A 12,500-nucleotide genomic window follows, 5' to 3' on the forward strand; every position below is an offset into this window, starting at 1 on the left:
AGCTGAGATGACGATGTGCATGCTTTTAGCAGACGGCCTGGTCCCTTTCATACAGCCCTGTCCATGTTTTGCCCAGTAAACCCCTTCTTGCCATTCTAGGTGAAGAGAGGAGCTTTCTGGTTTGTACCCAGGTAGCGCGACTAGAGGGATCCCATTATTAGTCATTCCATCTGCAGCAGGAGCAATAAATAATGTGTCCCTATACACCTGGAATAGTAGGCAATATGTGAAAATAATCTCATGTGAAGAAAACACTGCCACTGGGATAGCCGACAGCAAAGGATTAGTGATCCCTCTAGGAAAACGGAAGACAAAACAAGTAGACACTGTGGAAGATATAGGTAAGTGAGAGCACCTGGTGACACAGGGTGAAAACAAGGAGAATAGAGAAATTAGGAGAGGTGAGGAAACGGGCTGGGTATAAGAGGGGAAAGACTGGCAGATAGAGTGCAGACTTGGTCAGCCACTGCACCGAGGCTATATGTTAACACAGTAACTGCAAACAATTCTATTTAACTAATGCTGGCAATATCTACCGCTAGGTTCATTATCAAACACCTTTCAGCATTGATGGTTATTTAGGTTTTTCTACTCTACTCCTCAAATAATGCCGCTTTTACTGGCTCACATGGGTCCGAAAGAGGATAGTCTAAACAATGTAGGCCAATGCCATTAGGAGGTCTGACGACCATGTTAGGAGACTACATGAAAACAGCAGGGATTTTATAGTATAAGGAGTACAAAGTTGTATTCCTAACACTATAGTGCCCTCTGGTCCTCCCCTCCTTCACACCGCCCGCAGCCCATAAAGGGTTAAAAACCTTTTACTTAAGGTCATCCGACAGGGGGGAAAGGGACTAATGCGCATGCACTGCAATCGCATTACGCCCTAACCGCAGGAAAGCGTTACACCATAACCGTAGGAATCAATGCTTTCCTACTGAGTTTTCACTTGTGCTGGATGTCCTCATGTAGAGCGTGAGGATGTCCAGGGTCAGGCGACCTAAAGTCCGGTAAAATCAAGACATGTCTGGTAGACAGCCACTGTGGGCAGACTTAGTCCTGCAATTTAAACATTGTATTTTTTCAAAAACTGCGATGTTTTACATTGCAGCACTAAGTGTGGCACGGACACTGCACTTAGATCACTTCAATGAACTGAAGCGTCTAGGTGTCTACATAGTTACATAGCTGAAGAGACACTTGCGTCCATCAAGTTCAGCCTTCCTCACATATGTTTTGCTCTTGATCCAAAAGAAGGCAAAAAAAAAAACCAGTCTGAAGCGCTTCTAATTTTGCAACATACTAGGAAACAATTTCTTCTTGACCCCAAAATAGCAGTCAGGTGTCTGCTTGGATCAAGCAGCTATTACCCCACTAATTAGAAATTATATCCCTGTATGTTATATTTTTGCAATTATTTATCAAATTGCTGTTCAAACGTCTGTATGGACTCTGATAAAACCACCTCTTCAGGCAGAGAATTTCATATCTTTATTACTCATACTGTAAAAAAACAAACCTTTTCTGAAATCTTTTTTCCAGCCTAAATGCGTTACCTTGTGTCCTATGTATAGCCCTGTTTATGAATAGATTTCCATAAAATGGTTTGTACTGGCCCCGAATATATTTGAAAACGTTATATCCCCTCTGAGACGCAGTTTTTCGAAAAACTAAAGAGATTTAAATTTTAACCTTTCATCGTAACTAAAGTGCTCCATTCCTTTTATCAATTTTGTAGCTTGTCTCCGTACTTTTTCTAGTGCCGTAATATCCTTCTTTAGAACAAGTGACCAAAATTGCACAGCATATTCAAAGTGTGGTCTTACCAGCGATTTATAAAGAGGCTAAATTATATTTTCATCCCAAGAATGTATGCCTCTATTCATAGATGACAAAACCTTAGTGGCCTTAGCAACTGCAGTTTCGCATTGCCTAATTTGTTGTCTTTGACAATTCCCAAATCCTTCTCGTATGTGGTTATCCCTAATTCACAACCATTTAGGGTGTAAGTTACTTGTGCATTCTTGACCCCAAAGTGCATAACTTTGCATTTCTCTACATTAAATTTCATCTGCCATTTTAGCGCCCAGTCCCCCAATCTAAATCCCTCTACAGCAAAGCAATATCCTGCTCACATTTTATTACTTTATAAAGTTTTGTGTTATCTGCAAACACTGATACATGACTTTCAATGCCTATTTCAAGATCATTTATAAATATGTTAAAAGACCACTATAGGCACCCAGACCACTTCAGCTCAAGGAAGTGGTCTGGGTGCCAGGTCCATCTAGTTTTAACCGTGCAGAAATGGTTATGTTTACACTAGGGTTAATCCAGCCTCTAGTGGCTGTCTCACTGACAGCCACTAGAAGCGCTTGCATGCTTCTCACTGTGAAAATCACAGTGAGAAGACGCTGGACGTCCATAGGAAAGCATTGAGAAATGCTTTCCTATGCACTGATTGAAGGAGCGCGCATTCAGAGCTGATGTCGGAAGAGGGAGAAGAGTTCCCAAGCGCCGAGGGAGCTGGAGAAATGTAAGTGTTTAACCCCTTCAGCCCGGCGGGAGGGGGGCATCTAAAGATCCTATAGTGCCAGGAAAACGATTTTGTTTTACTGGCACTATAGTGGTCCTTTATATAGAAGCGGTCCCAAAATATAACCCTAAGGGACACCACTTACCACTTTTGTCCAGGCTGAAAATTTACCATTGCTGACAACATTAATGTCTAGTGTCCCTTTAAACACTTAAGGCGAACTCTTGGCATTAATGGAATTGGCACGAATAGTTGTTACTTGCTCATAACTCAATGACATTTTCAAAATCAAATTTAAAACTATGAATGCGAGAATCAAACCCATGATTTACAAAGTTCAAGGTGTGAGTGTGTGCTGCATTTACCATCGGAGCTAGTCCTCCTGCAGGTGGCAGTTCCTTTTAGATTGTAAGCTCATTTGGGACAGGGACACCACCTACTGTTCCAGTATGTCATTTATTCACATTATGTAATAATTTAGAGTGCGTCTGGTTTACCTATTTTACAGCGCTACAGAATATGTTGTCACTATCATGCTATGGAAAAAGAAACATCAGAACCATAGCAAGGTATTAGATGTGTGTATACTCCCAATTTATAGGAAATTATAGATTGGAGTATCTTAAATCAAGTTTCATTTACTCCAATATTCATCTTAAATCTCTACCTTTTATTGGGAGGAGAAAAAAACCAAAATAAAAAAAAAAACCTAAAAATTCCCATTAACTCCTTAAGGACCAAACTTCTGGAATAAAAGGGAATCATGACATGTCACACATGTCATGTGTCCTTAAGGGGTTAAAGTTCCTTTAAATCATAAAGACCCATTTTACTATAGTTTGGCACAGACAGCATGGATTTAATTGTTTTATCCCCTCCTCTATAACACTGAGAAGTAAAAATAAAAAAAATAAAAAATAAAAAACAGATTCATCTGCTGGGATTGCAACTAAAATAAATTACAATAGTGATCATCCAGAAACATAAATTACATTTGGTTCTAAAATTATAAAAAACAAAACAAATGAATATTTATGGATGTGTTGACTTGTAAATGCTTCAATTCACATGGAAACCAGTAAAAGTGGTAGGCGAACACTCTTCGTTATGTCATATCTTCGTTAACTGCCTCAGATACATTGTGCATGCAGCTGCCCACGGAGGATTGTGGGTTTGAAAGGCAGGCAGGGATGGGTGTGAGCATGTACATAATATTACTATCCCTTATACATGGGCCGATAGTGGTACGCACAGGAAATCTGGTCAATGGCTTGGGATGCAGACTTGTTTTGCGTATCTACTAAATGGCTATGTTTTGGATTACATGGTTGAAATCAAAGACCACTACACCCAGGCCACTTCATTGAGTTCAAATGGTCTCAGTGCCTTTAGTGGTCCTTTAATTGACTTTGTTTCTGTAGACAGAACATGCAATTTTTCTTGGCAAAAAAATAAATAAATTAAAGGAACATTATAGGGCCAAGAACACAAACATGTATTCCTGACCCTATAGTGTTTAACCCCCCCGCCCCCGCCTCCCTAAATATAGTACAACGCTGCTGCAGCTTCCTCTGCCCCTGATCTGCCTGCTGGCAGACATCAAGAATGATTCTCTGAACCAATCACAATGCTTTCCTATAGGATTGGCTGAGACTGCCAAGGAGGCAGATCAGGGGCAGAGCCAGCATGATTCAAACACAGCCCTAGCCAGTCAGCATCTCCTCATAGCGATGAATTGAATCAATGCATCTCTATGAGGAAAGTTCAGTGTCTGCTGCAGGGTGGAGACACTCAATGGCAATGCTGCACACTGTGCAGCACTGCCCCCAGGAGGCACCTCTTGTAGCCATCTGATGAGTGGCCAGTAGATGTATCCCTAGGCTGTAATGTAAACACTGCATTTTTTCTGAAAACACAGTGTTTACTGCAAAGAGCCTACAGGGAATGATTCTACTCACCAAAACAAATAAAATAAGCTGTAGTTGTTCTGGTGACTGTAGTGTCCCTTTAGACTAACAAAGTTCAGAAAAAGGATTAACCTACTAAACCAGATATTGTTCACCAGTAATTGTATCAATATGCATGTGTTTCTAACGGTACCTAACAAAATCAGTGCTGATATAACTTTGAAAATAACGTTAAAAAATCATTATTTTATTCTAAACATGAAATCTTAATCTAGTTGCAGATGATTATAACAATTAGCAAGAATGAGTCTTCAGGTTTAATAAAAAAATAAAAATCATAATTTAAGTCTAGTCTTACAGACTAGTGACATAAGTCGACTTGATATATATCAAATCCACCCTACTAGATGCGCTGTATTCAGTTCTAAAGCGTTCAGGAAAGAAAAATCCAGTGAGTATATTTGAGATTCACGAGTCCATTATAAAATAAATTGAGTCCCACACAACTTTCAACTTCTGTAAAGGTGGCATGGTGCACCACTACCATACAAGTCAGCCATCGATAATCCGGTGGTATTGTCAATGTTGGCCCCATGTCATGCTACTGTTTTATGCCAGTGGTATCTCGCCACTATTTGTTACAACAATCAATCTGCACTGTATATTAAAGCATTAGAAATTAGGATTAAGAAATATGTGAGGTTCGTAGATGCAAATTAGGGTTTAGGTTATATACTTAACCTTTGCGTTCGAGAGAGAGATAGAAAATTATAAATATTTATTTTTTTTAAGTTTGTTGGTAGCGGCATTGAAGGTGAACTGTTTAACACCAGGAAAGAGGCTATTAAATGGTTATATATTATATGGCAATACTGCTAACCAAGTCAAATGCCACTCATCCAATAACAAGTCTCCAATCTTCACCGCTTGTGTGCAAACATACTGTACAAAAAAACAAAGAAAAGAAAATGTTACCTGCGCTTTCTCCTTAATCCCTATGTATATTTAGACAAATGGAGGTCATTTAGTTGCTCCAATGGCCATTGGAGGTAATGCCCGCCTGCCAACGTCAAGGCAGACCCCCCTAAGCGGGTCCTAACACTGACCCTTCAGCCTGCTTCCTTGAGCTTCTGGCAAAGATATCTCTAATGAGACAGAAAGGGGTATTTTTTATATACACCCCTATACTTATTAACCCTTAATAGGGAACACATGGGATGGGCAGCAGCATTGTAACCAGGCTGTGTGATACAAAGTAAATACAAATACAAAAAGAGAAGTCCTGCGCTTAGTCCCATTACTACTGGGCCAGCAGCAACGACTACAATACACATCAGCCCCAATATATAGTAAAAACCAAAGAAAAGAAAATGTTACCTGCGCTCTCTCCTTAATCCCTATGTATATTTAGACAAATGGAGGTCATTTAGTTGCTCCAATGGCCATTGGAGGGAATGCCTGCCTGCCAACGTCAAGGCAGACCCCCCTAAGCGGGTCCTAACACTGACCCTTCAGCCTGCTTCCTTGAGCTTCTGGCAAAGATATCTCTAATGAGACAGAAAGGGGTATTTTTATATACACCCCTATATGCTGCCCATCCCATGTGTTCCCTATTAAGGGTTAATAAGTATAGGGGTGTATATAAAAAATACCCCTTTCTGTCTCATTAGAGATATCTTTGCCAGAAGCTCAAGGAAGCAGGCTGAAGGGTCAGTGTTAGGACTCGCTTAGGGGGGTTTGCCTTGACGTTGGCAGGCGGGCATTCCCTCCAATGGCCATTGGAGCAACTAAATGACCTCCATTTGTCTAAATATACATAGGGATTAAGGAGAAAGCGCAGGTAACATTTTCTTTTCTTTGGTTTTTACTATATATTGGGGCTGATGTGTATTGTAGTCGTTGCTGCTGGCCCAGTAGTAATGGGACTAAGCGCAGGACATTCTCTTTTTGTATTTGTATATACTGTACAAAAAAATAAATAAAAAAAAAAAGATGGAATACTGAAGTTGTTTTGACAAATGTCAAAGCCAACTGCCAAACATGGTGGGCACTTCCTATGAGAAACCCCATCCAGCATTACAGTACAGTACGTGATGTGTTCTCGATTTGCCTTTGTGTGGCAATAGTCTTGTTTACCATCTGTAAGGCAGCTTCCTCTGCTGTGAACACTTTTCGTGTAGATGTTTATATTTTACAGCCAGAGATATAGCTCTTAATTGGAGGAGGAGAGGGGCGCTTAACTCACTGATTTGAAAGGGCTATAGAGAGTATTTCATTTAAGAACTAAGTGGTGGAAAGCCATCTTTTTACTCTGAAGATGAATCCAGACACTAATCCAGATAAACTCAGAACAATGAACCTACTCAGCATTAAGCCAAACATCTGATTAACGCAAGCTTTACAAACAGCAGAGGATTCTTTGCCCCTGCACTGTGACCGATGACCATCTCTCCGCCACCAAGATTTTAGAAAAGGAAAAGCACGTGCTAGGTTTTCTGAGAGTTCGCTTGTTGCAAGACGGGTGGCCACCATATGCTGGATTTATAACGGTAAGTTTATAGATTGAAAGCATTAACAGGATATGAAACAAGTGTTTTTGTGGTTGATGTCATAAGATTTAAATGTTCGATTTGATGACTTGATCTTACTACATTATGGTAAACCGCACATGCCTGAAAGGTACCCATCCCATAGTATTAGAATGAAAACTCCTTATTTACCAAACTAAAGGCATTGTCAAGGAATTAGATATATGCGAGGTTCTCAGATGGTAAATGTACTGTACATTAATGCTGGGTGGGCTTTCAGTTAGAAAGCACCCACAACATTTGGCGTTAACAGATGCCAAAACAACTTCAGAATGTATTAATTTTTTTCCAGAAGTGGATATGTGTGTGCACACAGCCAGTGAGGTTTTGAGATTTATTATTGCACAAGTGAAATTTAACTTCAGTCAAGACCTGGCTGAGGGACATGGTGAAAGTTCTTTGCTTACCTGGTGGAGGTGTCCGAGGAAGGCCTGTGCTTGTGCAGATGTGATGGCTGCTCCCACAGGTACAACTTGCTTCTGAAAGTCCAGTCCATTTGTTTGCGTGCCTGTACAGAGGATGGACAAGTTACTGCTCTGCCCAAATGTGATGCTATGCTGAATCGATATAGTCTTCTTGATAAAGCACTTCTGGACAAGCACAAGACACTTCTAAGCAAAAGCAAGCTTCTGCCTAACTGTTCTTACCGACCACCTCATCTTATTTAGAGCACTAACACCCAATACATACAATGGTTTAAATCCTTCAAAATCCATGATATTTCAGAAAACACAATAAAGACTTGCCTAAGCCAGGTCCTGGTAGGGTTACAAGGACAGAAAGACTGAATCGTCAAATATAAATGAACAAATTCCTGCATGAAGTCACACTCCACATTCACCAATTTCCCTATCCAATATGGTTAATATTTGTTATGTTTGCAATTTTGTTTAATGCAAGCTGCCTACGGTCTACAGTAGACCAATTTTACCATGCATACTAAGTGAGCCCTCTAGAAATCAAGATTAACATGTACCTACCTTTTCGATTTAGCATAATGTGTTTATTCTATTTTTCTAAACACATGGAAAAGCAACAATTTGATCGCTGGGCCACATAAGAATACATACAAGCTACATGCCACATGCACACCTTATCATAGTTGGATTGAGCCACTATGAAGTTAAGCAGACACTCTGTGTGAATCACTTATTTAACCAATTTATAATCTCATGGCTAACCAGCACTCCCTTTATAGTTCCTTCATCAAGGCTCTGGTAACCAAACATTGAATGATTTTTGTTATCAGAGCTGCCGCTGATTAAATTCACAGCATCTGTCCATAAACATCAATTTTAAAACTGCGTTAAAACTAAATGAGAGAAAAAAAAAAAAATACCAATTGAGGTGATAGACTTCGAAAAAAAAAAAATAAACCTAGAGAAAAAATTACCAAAATAAAAATAAAAATCACACAATAATCAGGTCACTTTGGGTTCACTGCACATCTGATCAGAGTGGACGCTAACTGGGTGTTTTGGCAACAACTTTGGTATTCCAAATTACCCACCAAACTTCTCATTTATATAACTTTCTTATTAATTTGGGTTTTTAAAATGTGTAGTCTAAAGTCATTTAGGAAAAATGGGGGGAAGGAACAGCGCTACAGTACTGAACACAAGGAGGGATAGAGCTGCACGCCTGAGAGGAAGGGTAACCCTCAAACCCTTCAGAAAATGGAGAGAAAAAAAGACAACAAATACAGGGTGTGCTAAATAAAACAGAGGATGGACACTTTAATTAAAACATAAAACATACACAAGCCTGTTTGGCGAAACGCGTTGTGTATATTTTATGTACGTTTCATTAATTAAAGTATTTTGTGACTACCACTTACCTTTGGTCAGTGCACTTACTTTATATTTTACTGTTTTATCCTGGCTGATTTTTATCATTTTTAAAAGATCCAGTACTGCAAAAGAAATCCTTGGTGGGGATTATTCCACCTACGCCTGTTTCATAGAGCAGTGTGGCTGCTCTGAACACCAAGTACGTTTCATTTTATTTTCAACTTTCATTTTATATATGGAGAACACTATGGGCCCTCTCTCGTGATTTTATTTTCATAAGACCGGCACTGCAAGCATCACTAAAGGAATATCCTACACGTGGGGAGGTTAAATACCTCTGCATGCTGTTTTACTCAGAGCTGGTTATAGCTCTTTAAATTGTAAGTTGTCACTCTTAGGACCTTAGTGTTGTCTGTTGTTGCAGCATTACAAAAGTTATTGCACCATTGGGTCTTTCCCTCTTTTATATATTTTATATGCTGACGTTTATCCGAGATGGTGTAAGGAATCTTGTGAAGACACCTCCAATTGTCCAGTAATATCCTACATGTGGGGAGCATTAAATACCACTGTATGCTGTTTTACCTAGAGCTGGGCTTAGCTCTCTATATTCTAAGTTGGCACATCTCCACGTCTGTGTTGTTCGTGATCCTTTCCTTATTACGGTTTTGCACTATTTGTCTCCCCTCTCTGCTTTTGTATTCCATAATCGACTACTGAGATTCCAAAGCAAGAACATAAGAATATTCACTCAAGGTCTACATTGTACCTAAAGAGACGTTTCATCTCCCTTTGATTTATTTAGCACACCCTGTATTTGTTGTCTTTTAGGACTCAGTAGCTGTAGACAGCCTAGTCTGAAGTCAGTGGTGGGCCTGTGACTATTTAGTTCCTCAGTCATACTGATGAAACTAGGAACAAATTTGGGGTAAAAAAAATAATTACAAAAATCTACATAAAAACAAATGCTATCACCTCACCTGTATTTCCTTCCCCGGTTTCAGATGTTTTACTAGTTTCTGACGGATTGCTCATTCTTGCATCTGTGCAACAAAGAGGGGGGGGAAAAAAAACGACAAATTATATATTGAACACGAACAAAAAAGTTAGATACTCCATGGGGTAAGGGTCAAAGATATTCATACAATAAATGTGTTCTGTGTAACGGAAGTAAAGAAACATGAGCTTGACCTGTGGAAATCACATATGAAAAGAAGTGAAATGTGTGTTCTGATCCGCTCCATGTTGGAAGTTCTTCTATGTAGCCAAATAGTTTATCCCTTGACAAAAGTTTTGTTCAGTTTATCCATTTTCCTTTTTTTTTTTTTTTTTTTTTAAATAGCAATACATTTCAAACATAGGATGAAAAGCTGGTACAAACCAAACTTTAGACATACTTTCCTAAGAAGGTTTACCAGAATGTGTGTATGCTGGAAAAATGCTACAAAGTATAGTTACATCGAGCATCTGCAGCAAACAAAGTATAAAGGAGGCATTTTATCAACCCTAGAGTGAAATCGCTACATTTAGAATCTAAAAAGGTTCTAAGACTTGTGTTCTACCTAGCACTAAAGAAATTTGCACCAACATCCCAACATTTTAAATGGACACAGGGACACTTTGATTTTAGGGGGGTGTGGCTGTTCTGAGATATTTTAGGTGACTTACAGATTTCTAAACACATTCATTGTAGTTTAAAGACACATTACTGGGAGTATTATTGCTGTGGCTCTGTTGTGCCCTCAGACACACCAACAACATGGAGCTCTTAGAAATGAGGGGCATGGTGATAGAAAAGAACGGACGGATGGATTTGGGCCAAAAATAAAAAGGGACACTTGGGAGGTGTGCTTTGCTCTAATGCCATTTTAACAGTACCAATGTATATATTTCTATAACAAAACAGAAAACCACAAAACAAAAACACAATCCTAAAATGTACTGTTACAATACCTCCCTGAAAGGCACATACTCCTTAAGCAGAGAAAGTAATATAAATATTTTCATTGATTAAACAGTTTAACTTTTTAATGTCATTACTGGGTGGAATACACAGTAGCCTTGCCAGTGATGTGGATACTTATGGCGTACATTCTAGCAGTATAAAGATGGTCGGCCGGCTTGGCTTTTTTATGGGATGTACAGTGATCAGTTAGGTTTGACTTGCTCCCATTGTCAAAAAAAAAAAAAAAGGCAGCACAAGATTATGAAACATTTTCTCCGCAGTTGTTAAAAACTTTTTTTAAATCTCCACAGGAGGAGGAAAATTAAATAAACTAAAGTACGTTTTAAAAAAGTGCCTGTCCATAGAAAAGATTACCTGTCAATAACAGTGAATTAGAATGGTTTGTACAATTAGGGCCACAACCATTTGGACATTGATAAAGTTACAGTGATTCAATCTGTTCGAGGGGTGGGGGTAATGGAGCAGAAGTTATGAAACAATAATTTGAGCTTAAAGTCCAGACCTCAAGGAATAGGAAAGCCAAATGTGATCATCATTTAAACATAAAACAAACTTGCTAAGATCTGGAACAATAATCTTCTGACAGATGCAACAAAAATCAGTTCCCAGGGGTTTGTGCAAGATGTGATTTTAATGCTGCGTTTTTGATGATGGGACATATCTGAAAGCAGGCTGTAGTATTTGGCATGATATTTATTATATCTATAGTTTGTGTGATTTGTAACTTGTGATGGCTGGATAGAGACTCATTGGAGTCGAAACGTTGCTTTTCCAACAAAGCTGCATTGGCTTAATCAGAGTGATCTGAAACATATCACATTATCTGTGAAGCAAGGTGGAGTCAATGCCATGGCATGGGCTAGTAACTCTGCCAAAGGAACTGAGTCGCTAATGTTTATTGATGAGCCCTGAAAATGGGGGAGGGCTAGGTATAAAATTGTAACAGTTTATACAATATTTTTTGTCATTTTGAATTAAAATTTACAGTTTGCACATCAATGATTTCTTGATTGCTTCTTATCTGTTCTGATAAGTATCTAAATACTTATCTGTACTGTACATCAATCAAAGATAGACATGAGAGGTTGTGTGTGTGTATGGAGGGGATGTGCAACTCCATGCTTTGCTCTAACTCTGCCCACAAAGGGTTAGTCCCAATTTGGACAGGTTTAGAAAGGAAACATCTATTTCAGAGCAAGATTTTTTGTTTTTGTAAGGAATCATGTAAAGTGTACATCCATGTTCACTATAAGAAACTAGCTAGTGAATCTCTGCTCCAGATAGACAACTGAAATGAAGCAGACAGCAGGTCAACATGACATCATTGACCATTCTAATATTTATAAGGACTAATCGCTTACTTGCAATATGAATAATCTACGTTAAATATTCCACAGACCTAATAATTTAACACAGATAAGAAGGGCCCACAGAAAAATATTTATATAGGATTCATGATTGTGGCTTGACACGTCACGAAACCTGCAGAAGTTTAAACAAATCTTCCCACTATTCTACAAAACTAACAAATAGTATTAGATTTCTTAGAAACAGATCAGGTACCAGAGCTGCAACTAAAAGCACAGCTCTATTAATAGCTTACAACAAGCAGAATCTCAAAATACATGCATTAATAATAAAAAAAAAAAAAAAAAAAAAAAAGCCTAGCAATTTGAGTCATCGTTTTGACAAGGCACAGTTAACATTCAG

General features: G+C 38.8%; 1 protein-coding gene across 1 annotated transcript in view; it reads right to left on the reverse strand.

Annotated features, from left to right (window-relative positions):
• Window positions 1-12,500, reverse strand: part of POU2F1 (POU class 2 homeobox 1) — a 109,216-nt gene that overhangs the window by 33,394 nt on the left and 63,322 nt on the right. The window contains exons 3-4 of the mRNA XM_063446557.1: window positions 9,805-9,867; window positions 7,442-7,542 (exon numbers count right to left, since the gene is read on the reverse strand). Coding sequence (XP_063302627.1) covers window positions 7,442-7,542; window positions 9,805-9,859 — 156 coding nt within the window. The 5' untranslated portion in view covers window positions 9,860-9,867. The remainder of the gene's footprint in view (window positions 1-7,441; window positions 7,543-9,804; window positions 9,868-12,500) is intronic.

The sequence above is a fragment of the Pelobates fuscus genome, chromosome 1 (genome assembly GCF_036172605.1).
Source record: "Pelobates fuscus isolate aPelFus1 chromosome 1, aPelFus1.pri, whole genome shotgun sequence".
NCBI lineage: Eukaryota > Metazoa > Chordata > Amphibia > Anura > Pelobatidae > Pelobates > Pelobates fuscus.